Source organism: Sorex fumeus, unplaced genomic scaffold (genome assembly GCF_029834395.1).
Source record: "Sorex fumeus unplaced genomic scaffold, SorFum_2.1 ptg000007l, whole genome shotgun sequence".
NCBI lineage: Eukaryota > Metazoa > Chordata > Mammalia > Eulipotyphla > Soricidae > Sorex > Sorex fumeus.
The window spans coordinates 47,801,876-47,829,823 of NW_026606064.1; the positions used below are offsets into that span (position 1 = coordinate 47,801,876).

Consider the following 27,948-nt stretch of genomic DNA (forward strand, 5'->3'; position numbering starts at 1 on the left):
TTGGGATTTCTCCATTCCTTCCAGAGTTCTGGAAAGAATGGTGCATGGTTCTCGTGAAGCTGAAGCGTTCAGCTGGTTGTTCAAACTTCCCTGTTATTGAATCAGGCTGTGCCCCAGGCTCTCCCAAGGCTTTCTCAGAGGCCCCGCTATTGTGCCATATGGGAGGGGGAAGGATGTGGCACTGAGTCCCTGCAACAGCCAGTGTCCCCTTCCTTGTCACAGCTCATCCTATAAACTTGGTGGCTAATAGATTTTGTATTTAATTTCAGAAAACAAATAGCTAACACTTAAATTTTGGCATATCTTGGGATGCTGGGCTCCACAAAAGAAATCTTAAATTATGGCTGTGGCTGAATCATAGTACTGAGTCTTCTCCTCGTTCCCATCTCACCAACTTCCAGGTAACATTAAATATAATGTTAGTGGTGTGACAGTTCCTTAAAATATTTGACATACTTTCAAACCACAGTTGGGCAAGGCAGGACAAACTTTGGTAAAGGACATTGGCCTAATACTTGCAGGCTAGTCTCTTATAACTCCTTAGGTCTGCCCTTGTAACTCAGAGCTGCCTTACGTGCTAAGTAGATGCACAAGTACAATTGTAGAACTCCAAAAGAACTCCTTACCAAGACAGGTAGAGGGGCTGATTGACCACATTATGCCATCCCTTGGTTTGTTTTGTTGTTCTGGAGCCACACCTGGCAATTCTTGAGGACCACTTGGTGAATTGAACCCACGCCTCGCACAGGATTAGCATGCACTCAGCCCATTGAGCTCTCCCTGCATCTCGACTAGCTCTTGGTTTAGAGTGATGGGCTGTGGGCTACTGTCTCCTTCCATATCTTTGTTTTACCTTCACTGTTTCTCAGCCATTTCACCTTTGAGACATTTTCTCATTTGGTCATCATAGAAGTTTGTACCTAAATATATATGACACATAATACAGAAATACAGCCTTTTAAGGCACCACAAATACTGATGAGGAAGAGCTGGTGCTGGGCACTTGAGATAACCCTCAACAGGCCTCCCACAGAACACTCCTAAAGGCCACCCAAACCTCCCCTCTGACCCAGAGTTCACCAAACTACAGAAAGTCTTAGATTCTTTTGGAAACATCTGGAAGGGGCAACTAGGCCACTGCAGTAAGTTTCACCCCTGCCTCACTTTTCCAGGTGTTAACCCTGCCTGTTAGAAGAGCCCCCACCTGAACATTGAAACTGCCCTTCCAGAAATTACATTTGCCCCGAGAAGAGTCACTATAATGATCTCATTGCCACGCGGGCCAGGCACAGGCTATGCCAACAGCTGCTGCAGTGTCCAAGATCCCCACCTGGGAGGCCAGGGTGGTCTAAACATTGAGTTTCTCATGCTGGAACAGGTGGGAATTGCACGGGAGCTCCTGGGGCCTCTCACCACCCTCAGGTTTGATGTAGGCCTCTGACGGGAAAGAGGCACAACCAGAAGCTTTTTTATTTTTTATTTTTTAATTAAAGCAAGAAAATCTATTACAAGTAGAATACTGTACCAAAATTCACAGAGCCAGAATGATCCCCAGGTCTAACCTGGTGACACCTGCCATTCATCTCCACTAAGGTTCTTAGCCTGGTGGGGGAAGGAAGCTGCCTTTAGCAGAGACCCATGTGTTTCAGTCTCCTGAGGCTGCCTTCCCATGGGGCAGCATTCTCCGGAAACCAGTTGTCAAAGCCTGCTCAGCACCCTCCTCACTCAGATCATAGGCGGGAGAGGAAGGGACAGAAATATTCAAGAATATAGACTCGGACAAACCTCACACTAGAGTTGATAACACCTAACATTCCTGCTATTTGGTTGGCTTGGGTTGGTTTTAGTTTTGAGATGTTTTCCAGTGTTTTGTTGGTTTGGTGGCAGGAATTCATAGGGCACCTGAACATTCAAAATTCCCATCAAGAAAAATAAAGGCAGCTGAAGGGGAAAGTCTCTCTTTTCCCTTTATCTAGAATTACTTATCTAGCTTTATAAACTCCCTGGGCTGGAGCGATAGCACAGCAGTAGGGCGTTTGCCTTGCAAGCAGCCAGCCCAGCCGAGCCAGGTTCGATTCCTCCGTCCCTCTCGGAAAGCCCAGCAAGCTACCAAGAGTATTGCCCACATGGCAAAGCCTGGCAAGCTACCCGTGACGTATTCAGTATGCCAAACACAGTAACAACAAGTCTCAAAAAAAAAAATGGAGATGTTACTGGACCTGCTTGAGCAAAATCGATGAACGACGGGAGGACAGTGACAGTGAGTGAATAAGCAGATTGTTTCGAAAAGGAGCTGGGGTTTCATTTTCACATTTACATTACTCAGTCCAAACCATTAGCCCTAAAAACCATGCACACACCAGTAATGGGCTCCCGGCAGCATCCCCATCTGCCCTGTCAGAGCCCGCCTGCCACTCAGGGCAAAGGAGCTGGACAGCACAGACACGCCACAGGTTTCAGTCTGCGCAGTGGAGTCCCCACTACTGCCGCTCGGCCTGCCGCTTGCAGTAGTTGCTGTAGGCCTCCTCAAACATGGATTTACAGGAGAAGCGGGCCTTCAGCTTGGAGCAGATGAGGAAGGAGCCACCCATCTTCCTATGCAGGGAGTAAGTCTCCTCCGGAGGGGGGACGAGCCGGTGCTTCAGCATGATGGGGATCAGATTGTGGATCTTCTCAGTGGTGCTCTGGTTGCCAAAGTCAAAGGGCTCCTCTGAGGCAAACGCCTCCCCTAGGATGAGGATGGCATCCAAGTGGGCATCTTCCATGGCCTGAAGCAGTAGGAACAATAAGCTGTAATAAGGGGGGGACACCAGCCAGGAGTGGTTCCTCACACAGCCCCCATGCTGAGGGCAGTGTCTTGCCTGAATGAGCTTACACACTCGCAACAGGACTAAATTCCAAAACTGTGAGGGTCAGACAAACTGATGGGTGAAGAGGCTCCCTGCGGGCTCCCTTCCAGAGTTCTCAGCCTCCCCCTTCAACCCAGGAAGTCCAGTCTGTGGGCCTTAGCCAGACCTGTGCTCCCAGCAGCAGGACCATGAGGCTGGTCTGTTCAGGCTCCCACTGCCAGGAGAGCAAGTGCTGCTCCCTGGGTGGTTTCGGTGGCAGCAAACAGATGCCACCCCTTACTGGGGTGGGTGCTACCAGCACCGGGGTAGCGGGGTGCAGCTCACCAGCACCCTGAATGCCAGCTCACAGCACCCTGAAAACCCCTTATGTGACAGTGGGGGCCAGAAACACTAGTCACCAGGAGCCCAGTCACACCTAATATCATGATCTTCCTGCCACCTTCGCTGAATCCGGACATTTGTTAATGAGGACCCCAAAGGAACAGGCAGCCCCTCTCCCTACCACAGGGAAGACCACCCCACAGGATCTGGGCCTGGACTATCAGACATTGTGGGAGTCCCAGACCCTGGCAGCTCACCTTGACCTCGTAGCCAGTGAGGAACTTCATCTCTATGGATTTCCGCAGCACAGCCTCTCGGTCCCTGTCAGCAGCAGCCCTGATGATCTGGGAGAGGCAAAGGAAAATGCATGGGCAGCAGAGAGTAGCCCCCAAGGGCTAATGCCACCCATCCAACCTTCTAATTGGATCCTGGCCTGGAGAACCCAGTTGTGACCCTGACACAACTGTGTCACTGACACCGAGCACTAGTCACAGTTAGGGACATAGGCTACCCCCCACCAAGTACCCAAAACACAGATCCCAGCCAGCAGAGCACCGGTGAGTCCCTGGCCCCAGGGCTACCTGAATGTAGAGGTCTGTGAAGGTGCTGTCATACTCTCGTGTTGCCCCGAAGTCCAGAAGAGCCACCTGGGAATGGGTGACGGGGAGAGGTTTGTGGGGCACACGGGGCAGGGGGTTCTATAGGGGCTAACAGCCTGCTGAGAGGGTTCATTTCCCACTCAGGCAAACCTCAGGCCCCCGAACGACAACATTTGGTATGCCCACCTTATGCTGCTGAGGGTCGTAGAAGAAGTTGGCCCAGTTGGGGTCTGTCTGCATGAAGTGGAATTCGAACAGCTCCCGCAGGCACAATACCAGAATGTTGTAGCAGATCTGGGTGGGGCAGGCAGGCAGCTTCTCACAATAGCACCAGACAACCTGGTTGCGCCCCCCGCCCCCCGAAGCCCTATTGTCTTCCACCCCATTTTTTTTTTGCCCAAGGGACAGTTTGGAATTCTGGGGTGCCAGCTGGTAGGGGACATTGCAGCTGCCTGCCCCCTCAGCTCAATTAGCCACCAGGCCAGCATGAGGCCACCCTCAGACATACCTCATTGCGGACCTCCTGGCTCAGATCTTCGGCCTGGTCCAGCGGGAAGCCCGACACCAGCTCGGTGGTGAGCACATGGGGGCTGCATAGCTCGTCCACAATTGCAGGCACACAGAAGAAGGGGTGCTCCTTCAGCAGCTCCCTGGCAGGGGCAGGAAATCAGAGACAGGCCCAGAGTCACCCCAAGGACAGTCTTCCAGCCCGGAGCTAGAGGGGCTCCCTGCAATCCCCAGTCCCCCCAGGTAGTCACACCTGAACTTGCGGGCACAGGCGGCCTCACGCTGGTAGTCACACTCCAGGACCAGCTCCCGCCGCAGCACATCAATCAGGTGCTCAGGGAACAGGCCTGTGCCAGGATGGAGGCATCAGGGCACTGGAGTTCCCCAGGGAGGCGCCGGGGGTGCCCATGTCCCCCACCCAGACCTTCGGGAAGCATGTTGCTCATGTTCAGCACCGCCATGAGGTTGTTGACGTCACTGTTGATGCTCTGGGCCACACCCGGATACTGCAGGGGACAAGAGGGGGTACCCGGGGCAGATGGCACAAAACCTGACAAAGAAGTCCCCCTCCACGCCACCTGGATGCTTCCCAATACACAGGGGGGCCGAGTCACAGCCAACAGTGGCTGCCATGATACCCCTCAACCCCTGCCCTGCAGCTGCTCAAGTCCAGTCCCACATGGACCCAACACAGGCCCCACAGCCAGAAACTGGTCACCTGTCCCTCTCCCATTCCAACCACGGGGTGCCAGTACCCTCCCCATCACTCACTCCAACACAGCAGGTCCTCAGACAACGTCATGGCCTGAGCATTATGTCGGAAGACAGTCCCCACAGACTCAGAGAAAAGGATATTCCAGGGACTTGGTGGCCTGACCCACTACTTCACACCAAGCACCAATTTGAAAAAAGTCAGGGTGCCGCATCTAGGATGCAGTGCCTACCTGGATCTTCATGGCCACCTCACGGCCGTCCTTCATACGGGCCAGGTGCACCTGGCCAATGGAGGCAGCGGCAAAGGGCCGCTCCTCGAAGGACTCCAGCTGCTCTCGCCAGTTGGGCCCCAAGTCACTGTTGAGAGTTTTCTGAAGAGAGACGCAGGGAGCTTGAGCAGTGGAAGACACGAGATGACCCCTGCCCGCCACCCCTCCATCCCCATGGCAGTGCCCACCCACCATCATCTGCTTCAATGGCATGAAGTCCGCGCTCTGCCGTACCCGCTCGAAGATCTTGGCCAGATGGGGATTGATGAAGGCATCATCTGGGGCGGGGGAAGGGGATGGAGATAAGATGCTAGGCACGGCTGCAGACAGCCATCAGGGGCCCCAGGCAGGCACTCTTCTATCTCCCACAGAGACATCTAGACCTTGGGGGCCTCCCACATCCCCTGCCACCCAGGCCCTACGTTGGGAAGTGTACTGTGTCTAGGAACATAGGTGCCAGGCTCCCTGTGCCTACCAGGGACCCAAGCAGAGGTTTCCTTACAGAAGAAGTTATGGGGCCTAGAGCAATAGTACAGTGGGTAAGACACTTCCTTGCATACTGCTGACCAGGTTCCATTCCTGGCACCCCATATGGTCCCCAGAGCCCACCAAAAGTGAGCCCTGAGTACTGCTGGGTGAGGCCGAAAAACCAAAAAGTAAATAAATTAAAAAACTTAAATAAAACCTGTGTAGTATCTTATGTCTATAAAGGAAACAGGTTTTGGAAGCCATTTAAATGTGCACCATGCCCTGACCATGCACACAGCACCGCTGTGCAGCTCAGTGGGGTCCAGGCAGCCCTGCTCCTGCCTGGCCCCATGTGCCCCCACTTACCCTGAATGCTCAGCATCTGGCCCAGCTTGAGCGCAGCGCCGCGCACCTTGCAGAGTGTGCTCACAATGCGCTCGGCATTCGCCTCAGACAGGAAGGGGCTCGAGTCCAGCACAGCCTTCTTCCCTGAGGGTGGGGAGTGGGTGGACACCACAGAGGGCTCTGGACAGGAGAACGGGAACCCTCGCACCTCCAGCCTACCTGGCACTGTGTGAGCATATGCCCCACGTGGTGTGGTCTCCCCATAAAGGACAACAAGAGAACATGGGGAGCTTGAGGATATGTTCTCCTGCACCCCAACACACTTCACATATACACATGCGCATACACACGCATGTGTGCCAAACACATATATGCATGGGGCCTTTCCCTGCCCATCAGCCCTTGGCCAAGAAAAAGGGCATGGAGAAGAGGCAAGCACTGGGGCAAAGAACTCAAGGACCGCAGGAATCATCCCGAGGCAGGGACTGCCACATCACTGTCCCCCCTCCACCCCTCCCAGCCTAAGGGACAAAGATCTTCAGCACTCCTGGGATCACTGCATGCTTGCTGGGGACAGAAAACAGTCCAGGGAAGCATGCAGGGTCAAGGGCAAACAAAACCCAGACGGCCTCCACACTTCTCAACAGCTGCCTGACTCCAGGCGGAGTCAGGGGCCTCATGGGTGGGGGTGACCTTTGTCCAGTACACAGGGAAGCAAGGGGATGGCTCAGAGGGGCAGCCAGGCAGTAGTACAGCCAGAGGGAGAACTCTGGCTTCGGAACCTCTGGCACTCAGGAGACTCCCCAGCTCCTCCTACAGCTGCCAGTGCATCCATGGAGCCAGACTGAGTACACTCAGGCGGCATCCAAGGGGGACCTGTGGGAAACCTTGGTCAAGGGATCCTGGAGAACAGATGAATGGGGAGGGGAGAGGTCTCAGGACCACACTTGGGGGTTAGGGAAGCAGCAGCCCACAAGTGGGCCATGTCAGAACAGCTTGTACAGCATGTCCCCAGATGATTCCTCACTAAGAAGACCTGGCAGGCGAGGAGGCCAGGAATGGCCAGCCCCTGCAGGAGAATGGGGACTGGAGTCTCCCAGAAGAAAAGCCTGGTTGAGAGCAACACTCCTGAAACTGAGGGACAAAACCCAGTCCCCAGCAGCACCTCCACAGGCCAGAGGTAGGAACCTGTCTGGGCTGGCAGTTCTGAGACACGTACATACTCTCTCTCTCTCTCTCTCTCTCTCTCTCTCTCTCTCTCTCTCTCTCTCTCTCTCTCTCTCTCTCTCTCTCTCTCACATACACACACACAGCCTTCCCACTGGCAGGGAATCTTTGGATGGGGCTCAGCCTCTACTAGGTCCAGAGCCTGCATGAGAAGTGGGGATGAAGGCATGAGGAGGGGCCACTAGAGTAAATCCACCAAGCCCAAGCACATTGCCTACTGGCCTGCAAACAGTGCCTGGCCACCACTGTCCCTGAGAAAGACACCAGTGAACCTGCGAGCCAGTCTAACCTCTTCCCTGCTTGGCCCAGGGGGTATGGAGGCAGCCAGTAGGGGGTGGGAAGACTGGCAGTGTCTAGGGAAGGCTGGTTCCCCTACAGAAAAACCCGGGCTTGCTTCCCAAATCACCTCAGCACAGAGGTTCAACACACCCTGGACCGCCTCCCTGTGTCCCGGGCTTCTGAGGACACGGCCCTGGACTCCAGAATATCCGTGTGCACAGGAAACCTGAATGGTGAGGGCTCATCCAAGGGGACTCCACACCCTCAGAACCCATAGGACCAGGACACATGCTGGTATCTGGTACTCAGGGGCTGCAGATCTGCAGGGCAGTGGGATGTCACTGGGGTCCACAGAGAGGGATCATCCAGACCTGTGCCCAGGCAGAACACTGAGGCGCAAGTTACAGGTTGGCCCTGAGAGGAGACAGTCTCCCCAGGACACCAGACTGGGGGACAGAGGGCCCAAAAGGATCTGTCCTGACAGCACTCACACCCTTACCCACAGTCAAACAGGAAGTGTGGATACCTAACCCAGCCAAAAGATGAGAGACCCCACAGGTCTAGAGGCCAGAGTACAGCAGCAGCCAGGGGAGGTAGGAGGCAAGGACAGCCCCTCCCCCAGCACCCACCCACCCCAACCCCATAAAACCAGCCAATGTCACAGGTCACCTATAGGTTCTAGGACCAACAAGCCCCCTCCTAGGGACCCCGCACCTCCCTTGCAGAGAGTTCCACTCACCTGTGGCATTTTCAGGACGAAGGCTCTTCTTGGCAACCTCGGCCAGAGCACCGAAGCCCAGACCCACGGCCAGACCTACAGGGAGGTGACAAATGCATCCATGAGGCTGTGCGCACATCTGAGAGGGCGGGGAGGAAGCTGCGCCTGCCACGTGGAGGCCCGTGTCTCTGCTCAAGGTTGAGGTTGCCTCCATCATCTCCTTTAGGTTCAGAAGACACACACATGTACCCCCAAACCACAGATACCCAGGAAGGGCATTGGGAGGACCCAATGCAAACAGGACAAAAAACTGATGTGCTTCTCAGACCATAATGCACTGAAAATAGAAGTGAATCACACACACAAACAGAAAATCAAATCAAACACCTACAAATTAAATAGCTGACTACTGAATGAGTGGCTTAGAAAAGAAATCAAAGAGGAAATCAAAAGGTTCCTGGAAATGAACAAAAATGAGGACACCAGTTACCAGAACTTATGGGACACAGCAAAAGCTGTGTTAAGAGGAAAGTTTATAGCTCTAAAATCATTCCTCAGGAAGGAAGTGTGAGCCCACATAAGTAACCTAACCTCACAGCTTAAGAGCATGGAGAATGACCATCAAAAGGAGCCCAATCCAGGCAGGAGGAAGGAAATAATAAAACTTAGAACAGAAATTAACAAGATGTAAGCCGGAAAAAAATCAATAAGCCATGAGCTGGTTCTTTGAGAAAATAAAATTGATAAACCTCTAGCAAGACTCACAAAGAAAGGGAGAGAGAAAACCCTAATAAATCGAATCAGAAAAGAAAATAGGGACATCACAACAGAAATTACAGAAATTCAACGGATTCTCAGAAATTACTTTGAGAATCTTTTTGCCACAAAACAAGAAAACCACGAGGAAATGGATAAATTCCTGGATTCCTATAACCGCCAAGGCTTAACCAAGACACCTGGAATATCTGAACAGATCTATCACCAGCAAGGAAATTGAAACAGTAATAAAAAGTCTCCCCAAAAACAAAAGTCTTGGCCCAGATGGACTTATGAGTGAATTCTTCCAAATTTTTAAAGAGGACTTACTCCCAATCCTTTTCAAGCTTTTCCAGAAAATTGAAGAAACACTCTCAGTTTCTATGAAGCAAATATTAAGGTGATACCAAAAGCAGCCAGAGACATCACAAAGAAAGAGAATTACAGGCTAATATCCCTAATGAACACAGGCACAAAGATCCTTAACAAAATCCTAGCAAACAGAATCCAACAAAAAGATCATAAACTATGACCAAGTAGGATTCATCCCAGGGGTGCAAGGATGGTATAAGATTCACAGGCCAATCAACATAATCCATCATATCAATAAAAGAAAAGATAAAAAACATATATGATCATATCAACAGACGCAGAGAAAGCATTTGACAAGATTCAGCACCCCGTTTATGATGAAATCTCTCACCAAAATGGGCACTGAAGGAACTTTCCTCAATATCGTCAAAGCTACCTACCACAAGCATGATTGTCAATGGGGGAAAACTAAAAGCCTTGGATCTGGATCTGTACCCACTGTACCCCTACTCTACCATGGCCTGCACCAGGCAAAGAGCTGGGAGTCAGTCTCTGATTAAACATTAACTCCTCTCAGTCTGCCCACTGCTGCCCTAACCTGCACTCTGACTTGGCAAAGTCACTGAGAACTTTCCAACTGTAGCCTTCACATTTTCTCTTTGAACCTAGAGTTTTCACAGCCAGAATCAACTCCAAAGACAAACCATCAAAGATCAGATAGTGTCAAAAGTTCTCCTTCCTTGTGAGCCCTACTGAGCCCCTCCTGAAGTCAGAAACCCCATAGCTGGCCCCCTCAGATATCTGCTCTGGCCATTTGCAGATGTTCCACAACAATTTTTAGGCTGTTTGGCACAGTTAAAGTTTGTCAGGATCAAAGACCTGTCATTAAACAAAGCACTGAAAGAACATTCCACAAAAGTGGCCTCGGGTTCCCTCTGTGGCCTCACAAGCTCCCTGAGGACCAGCCAATACCAGACCGGATGTGCTGCCAACTGCTGGGCTTTCCCTTGCAACCCAGGTGGCAAATGCTGGCCCTGACCTTGGCCTGAGCAGCTCCTGCTGTACTGAGCAAACTGGCAGGAGAGTGTGGCTGAGAACATTCCTAGAACTCCTCAGGGAGGGCAAGGTGGACCCCGTGCAAGTGGGCCCTGAGCTTCCATCTCAGAGGACACCCTGAGACTGGGTGCATGCTCATGAGGTGGGCCATGGCCCTCATGCCCACAGTCCCAGGACAGCACTGCCTCTCTGAGTCCTGACCTTCTGAGCCAGGATATCCTGGAAGAAAATCAGCCCCAGAAGCTGCCACAAGAAGGCAGAGGCCCCTTGCAAGGTAGCTCCCAGTGTTTCCTCTCACAAGCAGGGTTTTTGCAGGTGAGAGAGCAAAGGGGAAGGGCGGAGAGTGGGGCTCTTCCAAGGCTAACAGCTGCTAGGCCTGGGGCTGGGCTATGGGCCTGAGCACCAGGACAAACCCAGATCCAGTGGCTTCCTTTGAAAAGGATCTCTGGGGTGTAAGAACTCAGAGTGGGCCATGGGAAAACAAAACAAAAAAAAAAACACACATTCCAACCAATAAGTCTTCGCTGGGAGGGAGGCTTGGTGAAATAAGCCAAGGGGCAGGAAGAAGCCACTCGGCATACCTCGGGGCCAGCCTCTCCCTGTCAGATGCCCAGTGTGAGATGGAGCAAGGAGCAGGGAACTCCAGGGGAAACAGCCCCTACTCACACTGCCTCTGCTCTCAACTCCCCAGAGCTGCCCCAAACAGACCAGAAGGGCCCTCTGTCCTCTACTCTCTACTGTACCCTCCACCACCCAGCCCTGGGAGAAGAGAGAAGCCTGGAGAAGAAGTTGCATCCCCAGCACACCAAGTCAAATGGAATGGCCCTCCAGTTTGCTCTAGGTTCTCAAGGTCTTGCCCTCCATGCCCAGAACTGGGCAAGTGGGGAGGAAAGGGCGCTGATGATAGGCTCTGGCTCTGGCTCCTGCTGTACCAAAGCTGAGGCCCAGCCAAGCTACAGGACCACAAGGCTGAGGCAACTGGCATCTGGGCCTCTGACCCAGCTTCCCCGTGTGAATGTAAACAGAGACGAGGGCAACTGCCCCAGTGCCCCTCCCAAAGCAGGGGAGGGCAAGGCTGCACAGGCACACTGAAAGCGAGATCCTGTGAGCACACACCAAGCCGTGCTCTGCCCCCACTATTGCAGACACTGTCTGCTCCCAAATGTGGAAGGAGAGCAGAGTATCAGCCACCCCGGAGGGAGCTGAGGCCAGAACATCTCCCCGAGGAAAATGAGCAGGAAAACTTCATGCACTGCAGCTCACCCCCCACAGGACACCTCTGGCTGCCCCTTCTCCCCCTTCATGCAGGCTCCAGGAGACAAGAAAGGCCCAAGTAGGAGGGGTTGACACAAGACCCCCACAACACCGTACCTCCAAAGTTGGCCAATCGCCCAATCCTGGTCACTGGCACCTTCCGCTCCCGTGCACGCTCACTGAGCTAAAGAAGAGCAGGGCCTCAGAATTAGCAATTGGGACAGAACCAACATGCAGGGTTCTGGCTACACCTAGAGCTCCCTCCACCCCTAAATGCTGCAACTCTCTTGGCAGCACACTCCATAAGAAGAGGCACTCAGTTCCTCTTGGAGGATGTGCCCATGCTGAGGGGAACCCACCCCATCCCCACCCAAGGGGCCTTCCCCGACGCACCATCTGTTTGTGGGGCTTGCTCTCAGGGCGGGCCTTGGCCTGACGTGCCTTCTCAATGTCCTTGGCAGTAAGGCCCCCTGCCGGGGACTGGTCCTGGTGGAAGAACCTTCGTTGCAGGCCACCAGCAGACAGTGGGTGTCTGAGGTCTACAAAGAGCCTTGCATTCATCCTGCCAAGAGGGGATGAGGCCTGGCCCATGAGCCCAGCATCCCTGAAGGGTCCACTAGCAACATAGGTGGAATCTGGACCCTCCCTAAGGGCGTGATCCAGGGTTGCGCCCACAGACTGGTCAGGGGATGAGGCTGCAGAGAAGTCATTGGAGGTTCCTGGGGCTCCAGAGCCTGAGAAGTGGAATTCTGCTTCTGGGTCATCAAAGCTCTCAGTGTGGGGCTCTTCATTCTTATCTTGACGCTGTAGGGAACAAAAACTGGTATGAGCAAAACCAAGAAGCAAGCCCAGGCAGTACACGCACCACGGGTTACCACACCACTCCCCAGCCGAAGACCCATTCCAGAGGTCAGTTCCAAAGGGTCAGTGTACTTCCCTGGTCAAGGCCAGAAACTCCAATTCCAGTTCTGCATCTGCTCTACAGAAAAGGCGAGCCAGGCCCTCATGGCCTGAGCACCTGCAGGAGCAGAGTCAGACCGCAGCCACTGCTCTAGCACAAACTTCTTGCCCACACACTGGAACCAGCACAAAAGGGCCTTGGAGTTTCAGGAAGGTGGGTCAGGGCACAAGACCAGGATAAATAAAAAATGCAACCAAGCACCAGAGAAGGCAGCACAGCTATGACCAGCCCACTCCTGCCAGGGCTCTGGGCCAGCCAGGGGCATCCATTTAAAAGACTCTGGAATGGCACATTTGCTTTATGTGACCAACCTGGGCTTGATCCCCAAAATCCCATGGTTCCCAAGCCCTCTAGGAGTGATCCCTGAGCACAGAGCCAAGAATAAGCTCTGATCACCACTGGTGTAGCCCAAAAATCAAAACATTTTAAATAAAAGACTCTGGAGGACTTGCCTCCACCAGAACTAATGAGGCTATCCTTGGAAGCAGAAGTGCAGGTGCACGCACACACCCACATGCCCGGGGTTTCCTGATCTAAGACCTGACCTGTGGGCTCAGGTTCTGAGTCCAAATCCTGGAATGACCTTGAGTTATTCCCCGACCCCTCTCTGTTACTTCCTATCTCAAAATAGGGCTCCCACAATCAGCCAAATGGGGATAGTCAGGGCCAGGAGGCTAAAATTAGAAGAGCAACTTCTTCCAGAGAAACTGCCTGAGAAGGAAGCATTACAGTGGTCCTTCCAGCTGCCCTCAAGCAACTGCTCCCTTTCTTGTTGTGGTTTTTTTTTTTTTCAAGTTTCCAAAATTAAAAAGATCCCTGCTTAGGTCCAGGACTAAATGGAGGCTGGAAGAGGGACTGTCTTGGGTTCTGACCAGCCCTGTCTCTCCCCTGAAGGCCTCAGTGCTCAGAAAGTACCATTTCCTCAGCATCCTGACTCACAGACTGGGCCTCAGCTCAGGGCTTCGAAGTTCTGTGAAGTTTCCGATCACCACAATCTGAGTCACACAACAGCAGGCACATAGGGACCTCAGCCCACCCACATGGGCAGCAAGTTAGACTATCCAGGTGCTCTTGCCCCTGGATATATCCTGGGTCACACCAAGAGCTCCAATTCACATACACAGTAGCTGCTCCCCACCTTACCTGAACTGCCCCCAAGACCATGCCCATCTGCTCCACAGCTGTGGACTGCAGGACCCTAGCAGCCATGACGAGCTCCCCACTGAGGCCCAGGTGCTGCAAGTGTGTCTCCACAGCAGCCTGAGTCAGCTTGGCCAGGCCTTTAGCCACCAGTATGGCATCTCCCAACATGGCAGTGGTGCTTTAGAGCTGAAAGAGAAAAGGCCATGTCAGGGCAGAGGCTCACACTAAGAGTCAATGAACCCCAAACTCTGGGCAAAGGTGATTAGCTGTTTGGTTTGCCCACTGTCCTCCCCCTTTGGACCCATGCTGATGGAAAGGAGAGAGCAGGAGGACCCAGCCTCAACACAGACTGTTTCCTCATGCCACGGGGCAATGGGAAGGATGCTTGAGGAGTGGGTGCCATGTCAGCATGCATTTCCTCCCCAGGACCTCATGGCCACCCTGCACAAAGCATGAGGCCAAGGAAGCAAGGGGCAATCCCAAAGTCTGCCATCCACCAAGGGTCAGACAAGATTCAAGCATGGTAAGCAAACTGGATCCATGCATATTCTTTCCTCAGGACCAAGACAAGAGGGAACACCCAACTCCTTCCAGTGGGCCCAGGGTCCTGACTGGAAGCCCTCAGGGGCTGGGGTTGTTTCAGCCTGACAGACTCCCACAGACTGAGGACACCAGAGGCACCCTCTGCCTTCAGGCCCACTATCCCCCAAGTCAGCAATGTTTTCCCATTGCCCATCTCTGGGAAAATCCTAACTGGGTTTCCAACCAACCACAACCACAGGACACAAAAGAGGGAAGGGAGAGAAGACCATCTCATTATTGTGTGTGTAGACACAGAGGGACACTGCCTTTTTATCACTGGGTCACAGTGCACAGTGCTCTGTGTGTGTGTGTGTGTGTGTGTGTGTGTGTGTGTGTGTGTGTGTGTGTTGCTTTTGTCTGCAGTGCCAGGAATCAAAACCAGGTCTCATGCAAATTCAGGTCTGAGGAGAATACTCTGTGACTAAGTCACTTCCCAGTCCACAATAGGTTTCTTAATTCAGATGAGGGTCCAAGCAGGAGAAGGGGCTGCACACCACAGAGCTTCACAGACTCCCCCAGCCTCCATTCAGGCTAACATGTGGGGCTGAAGGAAGCCAGGAATGTGCAGGAAGGAGCTGGGTGTGTCTGCTCAAATAAGACCCAAGCAGAGCAGCCCAGAAAGGCACTTGGGTAAGAGGATTTGTAGGAACCAACTGGGCAGTGAGGGAGAGGCATAGAACTGACATAAGCAGCCCACACACCCCAGACACAAGCCAGCAGAGGACATGGGGGATGAACAAAGACACCATGTGGCTGCATGTTGTCATCGTGCTGAGAGCACCCCAGGTAACCCAGGTAAGATGACAGGATCCTCAATCACAACCCTAGGAAGCGGCCCTTTCAGCCAGGAGTCCTCATGGGGGCAGACTGTGCTCCCAAGAATGGAACACCACTACTTTTCTTTAGAAAGATGACAGCAGTGCTGGTCAGAGGTTCAGGAGCCTGTGAAGCTAAGAGGACCTTCCTCTGAGGCCACCTTTAGTGTTCCATTCCCAGAAGGGCAGCTACCCAGCAAAGGACAAGGGTGCCTTTCATACCCCTTTCCTTTCTAGCCTACAAATACCCTGAGGACAGGCTGTTCACTGTCCCCCATTTCACAAAGAAGGAAGGCAGAGCCCAAGAGGGTACTTATAAGCCAAGGTCAGTTAGATCCTGTAACATCAGTGCTGAGCACCCCACACCACATGCCCCCACTCTATTCCAAAACAGCCTTGGAAGAGGCTACTGCTCAGACACAGACACTCTGCACCCAGGCCCAAGCCAGGGGGTCTTCAGGAAAGTTAATGTGCCCTAGAAGATGCCAGAGGGGGTCAAGGGGTGGAGATTCACCACCTGGGGTCATACTGCATTCATAGCATTCTTCCTGGTGTCCAGCATGGCATTACTCACAACGAGGCCATAGACCTAACATCCAGGCCTGCTCTAGTTCCAGCTATCAAGCCCTCCTGGGGTGCCGGCATATCTCCTCATCCAGGGATACACTACCACGAGACCAGAGAGACAGGGGTGGATGATCCCAGGGCCCCAGTGACATCTACTCTCTTTTAAGTATTGAGCTACACTTTTCATCCTGGCTGGCACTCACATGCAGCAGCAAATACTCAATGGGTGCTGATGAGTGTCACCCCAGAAAGCAGCACAGACTGGAGGGAATGGAGGTGGTGGGGGTAAGTGCCAGGCCCTCTAGCAGGAAGGGTGCATCCACATGGAAATCTCATCATAGAAACAGCCCTTCCTGCTTCCCACTGGGCTCAAGGCAGAAGTGGTTGTTGATAAACATTTGTCTGTCACTACAGGTTCACACGTGCCTGCATGCTTCAGACCTGTCCTGTGGTCCCTCGTAAGCAAATATTTGTGAGATGTGCAGAGTCTGACCTAAGCCTCCCCACATGCTGCTCAGGACACAGTGAACTATTCACACCCTAATTGATACCTGAGACATTTTTACAAAAGAGAGTCTTCCCTGGGGGTGAAGCAATGACCAGTGCCTGAACGAAATTTTTCCAGGACTCCACCTCTCAAGCACCAGCGCCCGATGTGGGCAGGAAATCAGCTCTCCTGAATCTTATCATGTTGGAGGAGATCTGGGGTTCAGACCCTACAGCAGCTAGAAATTAGATGGAGCACAAGAACTTCAGTTAATCCCAGTTTCCAAGTCAAAACATACAATGTGTTGCCGAACTGATCTGGAGTATGAGTCAGAACAGACAGGCACTGGAAAAGAGCCCAGTGGGCTAGAACACATGCTTTTCATGGAGGAGGTTGAGCTATGATTCTTCAGCAAAGACATGAATAGCCCTTGAGCATTGCTGGGTGTTACCCTCAAAGCAAATTATGTATATATGTATATATATAATATATGTGTGTGTGTTTGTATACATGAAAACATAAAGACAGAACAGATAATTATGGCAAGCATAAAGCAAACAAAGACATTGTCGATTTTCTACTCAGGACTCACGAGGAGTAATTTAATGTAGAGAGGAAAATCCCCTATTCAGAATAGGAATTCACTCCTGTTGGCTCCTATCATGAGGTGACAGCATGTCCAGATGGCATGTGAGTTCACTGAGCCAAAGCTCAGTGTCCTCGGGACTGCGAACTGGGCACAGCAGGTCAGCACCCCACAAGGAAAATCTAGGGGTCTCTAACACTAAGCCAGGCCCCCTGTGAAGTACTGAAATGATTGGAGGTGGAAGGCATAGTAGCTTCAGGTGCAGTTGGAGTATGCTTTCTGCTTATCTGCTTAAAAACAGCAGATGTCCAGGGAAGCACTGAGAGATTGTTTTCCTGAAATGGGGGTGATCAATCTAACAAGTTTGGGAACCTCTGCTTTACAAGCTTGACATTTTTCTTCTACTCTTAGGAAAAGTAAACCCTATTGACCATTTCCTTCAGGGATTCAAATGAAGTTATGTGTACAGAAAAAGACAGAAACTTCTGAGCCTGAGATATCATGAATATCTGTACATGTGCCCTTTGCCTCAGCCTTGAAACTCCCACACTAGAGACCACAAGCCTCAGACAGCTCTGGCTGAGACCACAAGACTCAGAGACCCTGGGTTTCTGAGGACAAGCTCAGAGAGATTCTAAACTGCTGTCAAGTTCTCAAAGCAACTGAACATAAGACAAGGAATAAGCGAAGAGTAATCTCATTCTCCTTCTGTCAGTCCTTGACAGGGGTAGTCAGGCCTTCATCATGGCAGAACAGCCACTGGAGTGTCACCTCCAAAACACTCTCTTCCCGCATCTCTGCCTCTGTCTATCCCACTTGGTCAGTTATCCAAGAACCCTGCCCAAGACTGTCAAACTGAGTTTTATAACAACAACAACAGAAAACAAAAACCAAGGGGGAAAATAGCTGTGAATATTCAACTGCAGATGTCTGAGAAAGGTTACAGAAAGAGTGCTATGCTCTCTGACAGGATCTTATGTAGCTAAATGACACTGAATGAGATTTATTGACAAATAAGAAAACTTTAGGCTGGGGAGAAATTTTCAGCACAAGAACCTTAGTTTTGCCCACAGTATTGCATGTCCCATATGACTGCTGGGTGCAAGCCCTGGATGCCTCTCACACCTCTGGGGTGACTCTGGTGGGGCCCAGCATTGTTAGGCTCATGCAGTACAACATGGCCAGGCCTGAATATTGAGCTGTTCATCTCGACTAAGTATAACCAGGAACAGCCTTGGGTCTTCTAGCACTGCCTGGGAGCACCCTCACCCCACAGGGGAAAAAAAAATAAAGTGTCATAGATTTCCATGTGGAAAATATAGCAAGTTCATAGACTGGGGAGATAACTCAAAGGAGTGAAGCACATGTCTTGTCTCAACTAAGGTTTCAAGTTTAATCCCTGGTATCACCTGCACCTACCTTCCCATTACCTCCAGGCTCGGTACAGCTAGAAGTCACCCTTCCTGAGCTCTGCCAGGGAGAGGCTTCCCTCAAGATAGTGGTCACAAAACATTATCAGCCTTCCTTGTGGATGGAGTAGGAATGAAAGAAGAGAAAAAAAGGGAGAATGCAGGACAAGGGCGGGGAGGGGAAGATAAGTTGGGGAAGGAAACCCCAGACAACTGCAGAGGAGTAATGTGCCTGTCACAAAGGCAGGCTGGGGGGCAAGAAGGGAAACTGGGGACATGTGTGGAGGGATTTTTGCTGGAACACCGTATGCCTGAAAGTCAATCACAAATATCTTGTAACTTAGTAATTCATGGAAGGAAAAAAGGAAGGAAGGAAGGAAGGAAGGAAGGAAGGAAGGAAGGAAGGAAGGAGAGAGACATTATTTTCTCTGGGAAGTTGGTAGAATGAGATTATTTTTTACTGTCCTCATTTTCTTTATTTAAAAGTTTTTCAAAAATATCTGTGTTTTTAAATAAAAATGGATTCTAGAACTAAAACCAGAAGCAAGCTTACAAATGTGATTTACAGAAAATGCTCCACACCCCTGAAATGTCTGTCTGGGAGAGATGGGCAAGTGTTAGGATGGCAGATCCAAGTGCCATAAATAAAACTAACCCTCCATTTAGCTAACCTCAGTCCTCCATCAGAAGAGACAGCTGCCCCTAGAAGGCCTCCAGGAAGAGGGACCACAGTCATCCCGTTTTGGGGAAACAAGCTCAACTGCCCTTCTTAGCAAGTGGTGAAAAAATCACTTGGCATTGACAGGCAGCAGGTGTAATGATGACCTCGGCATCAAAAGACAGAAATAATTCAAGGGTGCTTCACATCCTTGCCAAAAAAATAGGATCCAAGTTTAGTATCAAGTAGCAAAGGCAGGGACCATATTTTTTTTCTTACCAAAAGTTAAGACATATAATATGACTAGTGTCCTTCAATTCTGAGGGTCAGCAAACCACGAGTCCCATCACCTGTTTCTGTAAATAACATTTATTGAGACACAAATATGCTCACTTACTTACAAACTGTCAACAGCTCATGTATTTGCATATGTACTATCCATGACTTACAGATAATGGACAATGACACCTGTAAAAAAAGGTTTCTTGAGCTCTGAGAGCAGAACTGAGATAACTGTGGCTCACAACGCCTAAAACACAATCTGGTCCTTTAATACAAGTTTGCGAACCTATACTTAAGGGCAACAGATTAAAACACAACCACACTGTCCAGGAAGACTGGAAAGGTCACTACCATTGCATCAGAGCAGAGTACTCCATCAAGGACCCCTCCATGACAGCTCTTCCCTGTACCCCACTCTAGAGCTTCTCACCACAGAAACCCCCAGGGAACTCATAGTCATATCATTATTAACCACAATCCCTAACCATCCCCATCTCACCCTAAACCAAGTACCACTGTCAGGTTACACACAGTGGCTATAAATCCACCCACCATCTAATCAAGTGTTTGGTTGACACCTTTCACTCTTCCTTTTGTTGTTGTTGTTTTGCTTTGCTTTGGAGAGGCCACATCCTGTGATGTTAGGCATTACTCCCCAAACCATCAACATTTATTATAGGAATCCATGAATCCCTATAAATTCGGGACATATTTGTCTTCAGGCCTCAGCCTGACTCTCAGCTTGTATAACTTGAAGTTTTCCTCTTAGCCAACTAAAATTTTTCTATGCTGGTCAGCTCTTCCATTGGGTAAATCTTTGGTATAAGTGGGTCTTTCTTAATCAAGCAAACGCTAAGCCTCTCCTGGTGATCTCAGGCACCTCTCACCCACACCCACCCCAACCTTTGACTGGCCACACAGTTGAGAGGTGGTGTTGTCTGTACTCAAGAACCAACAGAACTACAAGAAAACAAATTAGAATCTGGCATAGAGGCCCACAGTTATAGAGTTTTTGCTGTACTAGAAATACAGTAGTAATTTTTCAAAAGACAAATCATTGGATTGGGTTAAAAAGTTATATTCTACAATGATTTCCAGGAAATTATTCTGAAATACCACCCACAAGAGTACCAAGCATCAACCAAATACCAGGCAGAGTACTAGAATATTCCACAAGTAGCTCAAATACATCCTCATTCTTTTAGATTGTTTAGGGCTTTTTGTGTTTGTTTTTCTACACTCTGGTATTCAGGGGCAGTGTCTGAGGGTTGATCCCATTAGTGCACAAAGAACATATGGTGCCAGGGATCTAACCAGGGGCTTCTGCATGCCACTCATGCTCTCAGCCCATTGAGCTATTTCTGACCTTATTCTTAAGTTCAGTCCACTGGTTCTTGGGACATATACCTTACCCTTCAATAAGCCTCTCCCCGAAGCTCAGTTCAACATTCAAACCATAAATGCAACATGTGTTACATCTAAACATGAGTACAAGCTGAGAGTAGCAAGAGGTCCAAATAAGATCCCCCACCTCCAAAACACATCTCAGGGTTTCATATTTAGTTTTTCAATACTTTCCTCTCAGATTTAATATTTAAATGAAATGGTAATAACAATGAAATGGCAATAATAACAACGAAGCTTCCATTTCTTACTCCTTTCCTATGTGGTATCTCATTCTCTGACTTCTAATCCTGAAAGGTATTATTGTCCATATTCGCTGACAAGATCATTCAAGCTCGGCAAGGAAAGAGATCTCCTTTAAGTCCCCAGGGTGGCGGATGCTGGCCAAGCATGCCATCTGATTCCAGACTTCAATCTTTTACTGCCCAGCTGCTAAGAAACCAGTGGATAAGAAATCCGTCCAGGTCAACAATGTTTTTAAATCAATAGGCACTTGCTGGGAGACATAAGCAAGGTTCACTCCCCAGAAAGTATGTTCATAAGGCTACTGAAAATTTTGAGTCATAAAAATCTTAATATCAGTGCTGGAGCAATAGCACAATGGGTAGGGCATTTGTCTTGCACGCAGCCAACCCGGATTCGATTCCCAGCATCCCATATGGTCCCCCAAGCACCATCAGGAGTAATTCCTGAGTGCATGAGCCAGGAATAACCCCTGTGTATCGCCGGGTGTGACCCCCCACCAAAAAAATCATTAATACCAACTAGGTAGGCTATCTGGAAAACTCCTCAGCTCCAGGGCTGGGAGGTATCTTGCTTTCCATCCCCCAGAAATCCCATCAATCCAGGCAAATTGGATTTTGGAGCCAGGCCTACCTCAGACACCTATGATGACAAGATGCAGAATCCCCATGGATGCTACGCTAGAGTCAGAAGGCACCTGAGTCTTGCCATATCAACACTGTCCCCTCCCTGATCAGCAGCACGGTCAATGCCATACACTACCAGGTGTGAATACCTGTACACATCAACAGTAAAAGGTAAAAAGGTAAAGGCCCTCCCGTTGATCGTCGATTTGCTCAAGCAGGCCCAGTAACGTCTCCATTGGAGACTTTGTTGTTACTGTGTCTGGCATATCGAATACTCTCGGTAGCTTGCCGGGCTCTCCGAGAGGGGCGGAGGAATCGAACTCGGGTCGGCCATGTTGGCCGCTTAAGGCGAACGCCCTACCCGCTATGCTATCGCTCCAGCCCTACACATCAACAGTACAAGGGTAAAATTAATGCAACCTATCACTGCACAGGAAATGGACAACTGGTTGACATTATAACTATATGCAAAATGCCAACTAGGTTTTTAATCAATGAGTAAATCCAAATGAAGGAGAACCTCAAGGAGAGGGAAGAGGGAAGGACAGACTGCAAGAGAGCAAAGGGAAGCTGCAGGAGGAGGTAGTTATTTCATCAACTGTCCCTCTCCTCAGCCTGCAAAACCAAAGTTATGTGCTTTGGCCTGGCCTGCAATGCCTTTCAAGATGTTACTATAGGAGTTGGAGCAGATGGGCTGCTTGTTTGCAAGCTGTCAACCAGAATTTGATACCCAGGAACCCATATGATTCTTTGAACACTGCCAGGAGTGATTCCTGGGTGCAGAGCCAGTAGTAACTCCTGAGCATCACCAGGTGTGGCCCCAAAATAAACAAACAAGATGTTACTCCAGCTTCATCTTCCATCCCTTTATGCTTCAATGCTTCAGCCAAAATTAAACCCTACCACATACATTTCCCTGTTTCCAAATGCTGCTCCCTCCTCCCCTGGATTTTTGTTTGTTTATTTTGTTTTTTGGTCACACCCAGCTGTGCTAAAGGCTTACTCTTGACTTGGGCTTAGGAATTACTCCTGGCAGTGTTCAGGAAATTATATTAGATGCCAGGAATCAACCCTGGTTAGTTGTGTGCAAGGCAAGCACCTTACCCACTGTACTATTTCTTCACACCTCCCCACCGAGCCCCCCTCAGCCAGACATCTCTTATACTCTAAATTCTCTTGTCTTTTGGGGTCCGAAAGATGTACAGTGGACAGGGATCTCACCTTGCTTGGGCTGGCTCCCTGGCATACCATATGGTCACCCGAGCCCTGTCTGGAGTGATCCCTGAGCTCAGAGCCAGATATAAAGTCTGATCACCGCCAGGTATGGAAAAAATCAAAATAAACTTTAAATTCTCCTATCTGTTGATGCTCTAAGTCCCCTCCAGATTCTAGTAAGACACCAAGAATCTGGTCATCTCCCCTACCACATGGAGAGTGTCTGGAGAGAAGGGACACTTTTCACCACTTCTATCTCCCCCACAGGGTCCGCAGGGTACCTCATCCACAGGCATCTAAAACCTGCATGCATGCAGGGTGTACCCCAGCTCCAAGCTTCTTAAGCAGTTCCATGTGGGGTCACATAACTTTCAAAACACTTGTTTCGAAATAAATTTCTTATGATTTATTATCAATAAAAGTTTGATGTGCACACATGTTTTATAAGCCTATATACCTGGATCATGCAAAATTTTCTTGGGTGAAAGGGACTGAGAGTGGGAAAGTCTAAGACATCCTGTTATGGCTTATTGGGCCAAGCCGCTCATCTAAGAACCCAGAACTAGAAATAACCGGGGCTGCCGAGTGTCAGAAACTGTTCTTTCTGTCCATAGCCAGCACCCTGTTTTGGTGGGCTGGGGGAGAGAAGAGAAAGGAATGGAGAAGTGGGATTTTCCTAAGAGTGCAGTCAGTGGGAATCTGCTACACGTACATATAAGGGAAAGGGGACACACCCACACAGGACATAGTTCCCCCATGGCTGCATTCTTTTATCACACCCCTGGAGTCCAAGAAGACTGAAAGGGTCAAGCCTTATTCACTTTCATATTTACCTGAACGCCATTCTCCATGCAAATAATCTGTAATTGTTGAATGAGGAGTAAATAAATAAATCTACCCAATATTTCAAAATGAGCTTTTCTTCAGGAACAGGATGTAGAGGAGCACCAGCCCTTATGGCACCCAGGAATTCTCCAGATTTAGCCCCTTGGTCCCAGCCCAATTGGAAATGGAGGATGGTTTTGGGCTGTTTTGATTTGTGTGTCACATCCAGTAGTGCTCAAGGCTTACTCCTGCCTCTACACTAAGGGATCACTCCTGGTGGGGCTCTGGGGACCATGTGAGGTGCCAGGGAACTAACCCATCTTGGCCACATGCAAGGCAAGTGCCCTACCCACTGTACTATTGATTCAGTCCCAAGGGATAATTTTTAAAGCAAGTCAAGGGTTCTTGAGAAAAGAACAAATTACTTTCAACTACAACAGATCTATGAGACACTGACACACCGAGCTGAGTACAACATACTCCACTTCTTTATGATCTCCACATGTAGCACTGTAGCACTGTCCTCCCATTGTTCATTCATTTGCTCGAGCTAGGCCCAGTAACTTCTCCATCATAAGACTTGTTGTTACTGTGTTTGGCATATTGAATACATCATGGGTAGCTTGCCAGGCTTTGCCATGCGGGCAAGATACTCTAGGTAGCTTGCCAGGCTCTCCGAGAGGGGCGGAGGAATCAAACCCAGCTCGGCCGGGATGGCTGCGTGCAAGGCAAATGCCCTATCACTGTGATCTCCACATGTACATGTTAAAAATAAATTATAACCAATTACAAAGACAGAAAAGGGATTTTCAGAGTATCTTTATATTTGAAATATTCTCTGGGTCCTTGGCCTGAGAGCAAAGTTTGAGAGGTCTGAAACCCCACATCAAATTATTTGTTTCTGGACAGGCTATGGACACTGACTTCACTTAGGTGTGCTAAGTGAAGGGGGAAAAAAACTCTCAGAAACATCTCACTTACGGCTCTGATGTTGGAGCCAGAGACTTCCCCACTCTAAGAGACTTCCCCACTCACACACTCTCCCCTCCACGGGCTCACCCGACTAAGCCCCTGCTGTAATTCAGCAGGAATGCTGGGACTATTTCCAGATGACACTGTCACATCAAGACAACGCTAAATATTCCTGTCTAATTTTGTACACAGCTCTTATTTCAACTGATAAAGATAAATGAGTTAGTATCCAAGGCTCTTAAGATTCCCAATAATTTCTTTTTGAGAAAGAAGTGACCTCCCTATCCAGATCCCTTCCTAAAAGCAACAAAGGAGGAATCAGAGAGATAGTACAGTAGGTACGATACTTGCTTTGCAGAGCAGCTGACCCCAGTTCAATCCCCAGCACCAAATATGGTTCCCCGAACACTGCTAGCAGTGGTCCCTAAGAGCAGAGCCAGGAATAAGTCATGAGAACCACTGGATGTGGCCCCAAAACTAAAACTTAAAATAAAGGTAAACAATAATATCCAACACCCAAGAACACTTCCAGCTGATCCAAAGACCTCTCCAATTGACCAAGAAATGTTAAGGAGAAATCCTGATACATCTTCATATGTTCAATTAACAATAAAAAAGGGAAGGACTGGGAAATGCTTCCTTGACCCATGCAATAATCTAGGCTCAGCAGTAAATATTTCTCTGCACAAAAAGCAAGGGCTCAGTGATACGAATGCTTTGATCAACTAGAAATGAACTCCACAAGTAACCCCTGTGTTCATGCTGCACAGTTATACTCCACTGAAATACAGTCAGACCCTCAACTCCCTCATACCCACGGCCTGGGTCCTACCTCATCCTAAATACTAAAGAGATCTCTGCAAAAAGTGAGCGGTGCATAAAGCATAACCTTGTAAAGACTGCTTGTGGATTACTATGTCGGCTTTTCTGCCAACATGCACATGACTTAAACTTACATGCTCCTCTGAGCACAGTGCTAGGAGTGAACCCTGAGTACCACTGCATTTACCCCTACCTCCCTCCCTCAACAAATGCACCATGACAATGCCATATACAAGTCCCCCAAATAGTCTCATAAAATTCACAGATTCCAGACTGACCAGTCACTGCTATGCATCCAGCAGGCACAGAAAATGCCCACAGGTTTCTAGCTCCTCTTTCATCTCCCACAGGTGCTGGTGGGGTCATTACGACCCAGTCTGGTGACTGCATTAGGGTGCTCTCTAGGTGCAGGACAGGAGCTCACTACTCTATAGGATAGGCAAACTCTTGTTCAGTCTTTTCTCCATAAGGGGTAAATCTGCCCTAGAAGCTTCAGTTGACAATATCTGCAAACATTTCTGGTTTTTCTAACTGATGTGGGTATTGGGGTGGGGGCAGGCTACAAAGAAAAGAGGACTAGGAAGCGCCACACATCCTACAATGCACAAGAGCCCAGTCCCACTCCCACAGAAAGAATTATTCCAAAAGTCAATAGCTCTAAGAAAGAGCCCCATTTTCAGGACCACACTGGGAGGTGCTCAAACTACCTGATGCTTTTCCTTTCGGGTGATCAAAATCAAGTCCCAAATTACAAACGCCCTGCCTGGTCTGCAGGATTTGCAAGGCTGAAGAGAATGCCAAAAGTCACTAGCCACGGCCAAAAGATGCTACTGTGAGTCAACAGCCCCCCTCCCACCCCTCGCCACTGTCTCTTCCGTGCTGGGCTCCCGACAGAATGAACCCCCTACCTAAATACCCCCCTCCCTCATCTACTGCAGAAAACTGCTAAACTGACAGCCATGCATGCATAAATGCTTAGCAACGAGGTTGGCCTGGCGTGCCCAGCTCTCTGTCTTCTATCACACACACCCCAGGACCTAGTCTGTGGGGGCAAATTTTCCAGAAGGGCTCTAGGCCTGGCCATGGCAGAGAGGCAGCACCTAGAGTCCCTAACACTTCATCCTAGCACCAAGATCTGCCCAACAAGCCCCACCTCAGCCCCCACCGGTTTAGGCTGCAAAGGCTGAGACCACTGTACAGGGAGGGGGCCCAGGTGGGTAATCCCGAACCACACACCACCCCTAGGGCTCGCGAAAAGGGGCTAGAAGCACCAAGAGAAGCTAATGGAGGAAAAGATCAAGAGGACCCCCTTTTCGGGGAAATGCCAGGACTGACTCCATCCAAAGGAGTCGAAATCCTGAGACAATCCTGCAGCACCCGGGGTCGAGGCCCTGAGACAACAGTGGAAGACGGTCGGGAAGGGAAGGGAAAATATCAGCACGAGAAAACAGGCAGGGACGCTGCGCCGGCAACCCGGGGGTGCGGCAGCGGGCGCGTTCCAAGGATCCGCGGGCTCCGGCGCGGTTCCCCGTCCCTAGGCCGATCCCGCAGGCTGAGGTGAGCAGGGGGTGTCGGAGACGACCACCCCCGGCCAGCCTCCTGAGGCGCGCCCACCGCGCCCGGACTCGGGGCTCGCGGCGACGGAGACCCGCAAGGGGGCGTCTGCGCTGTCATTTGTGGAGGACGTCAGAAGGGTTCCGGCGGCTGGTGAGCCCAGCTCGGGCCACAGGCAGATGGCGCCCAGGGCACGCGGCGGCCTACGAGTAGCAGCCTTACCCGGCTGCCCGGAAGCTGGGATCCACGGTCACCTCCGCGCCGCCTCAGCAAGCCCGCCGCGGCGTTAGCAACGCGGCACGCGCTAGCGATCTGTTTACCAACTGGCCCGCGCCGGAGGAACCTGTGTCTGCGGGCCCGCCCCCAGGCTGCTCCCATTGGCTGCGACGCCTCCTGTCAACCGAACGCGCGCGGCGCCTGAAGCGTGTAGAGCCCGGGCCCTCGGCCTGCAGCCAATCGGGACCGGGAGAGGAGCGAAGGCAGCCAATGGGAAGCCGATTCTGCGCGCAGGCCTTCCCTCCGCGCGGCCTTTCCTCTAGTTGGGAGCGCTAAAGGCTGGGGTCCTGGTTCTCGGGTGGCCGCACCTAGCGTGCTGATATCCACCATGTATCTTCCCCCGCGGTCGCCTCTGCGGCTGTACTCGCTGGGTTTCGAACCGGTTTGGAGGCGAGGAGGGGCGCTGAGGGAGCTGACGGGACTAAAGCGGGCCCGAGGGAATTGCGGCCACTTGGTGGTCTTGGAGGTCAGCCTTCTTCCTCCCTTATTGTGCTGAGTGCCGCGCCCCCATTTCCACACAAGGGCGCCTAGGGAAAGGAGATTGCGGCTCCGCTGACTGCTTGGCGTCTAGCCCGCTTGACCGCTGTTCTCTCCTCGGCCTCAGCGTGTGGGCTTTGGATGGGGCGTGTCTGAGGCTGCGGACACGCACTGCTCTCACGCGGCCGCTGCTGCCTCCTCCGCCTCACCTGGAGCCCGCTTCGCGCTTGTGGGGCGGAGTCAAGCTCAGGGTGAGCGGGTTGGGCCGCGCTGCTCGTGAAATATTCCCGCCAAGGATGGTACCTTTTGGCTTTCTGAAAATAGGTATAGTATTAGGGAATGAAAGTTATATGGTGATGCATTTAAAGTG

At 50.7% G+C, this 27,948-nt stretch overlaps 1 protein-coding gene across 1 annotated transcript; it reads right to left on the reverse strand.

The window, feature by feature from the left end:
* Positions 1-1,470: 1,470 nt before the first annotated feature.
* On the reverse strand, positions 1,471-27,358 carry COQ8A (coenzyme Q8A). Its single transcript, XM_056132460.1, has 15 exons — positions 27,048-27,358; positions 13,779-13,964; positions 12,068-12,478; positions 11,792-11,858; positions 8,318-8,392; positions 6,094-6,216; positions 5,452-5,537; positions 5,221-5,361; positions 4,701-4,782; positions 4,530-4,623; positions 4,278-4,419; positions 3,956-4,063; positions 3,752-3,817; positions 3,428-3,514; positions 1,471-2,768 (listed from the first exon to the last, which is right to left on the reverse strand). The coding sequence occupies exons 2-15, from the start codon at positions 13,944-13,946 to the stop codon at positions 2,481-2,483; spliced, it is 1,938 nt and encodes a 645-aa protein (XP_055988435.1). The 5' UTR covers positions 13,947-13,964; positions 27,048-27,358; the 3' UTR covers positions 1,471-2,480.
* Positions 27,359-27,948: the final 590 nt, after the last annotated feature.

Coding starts and splice junctions, on each gene's coding strand:
- COQ8A (XM_056132460.1), bottom strand. CDS start 13,946: ATGTTGGGAGATGCCATACTGGTGGCTAAAGGCCTGGCCAAGCTGACT. Junction 12,479..13,778: donor TGGTCTTGGGGGCAGTTCAG/GTAAGGTGGGGA, acceptor TGTTCCCTACAG/CGTCAAGATAAGAATGAAGA. Junction 8,393..11,791: donor GCGATTGGCCAACTTTGGAG/GTACGGTGTTGT, acceptor ACCTCCCTGTAG/GTCTGGCCGTGGGTCTGGGC.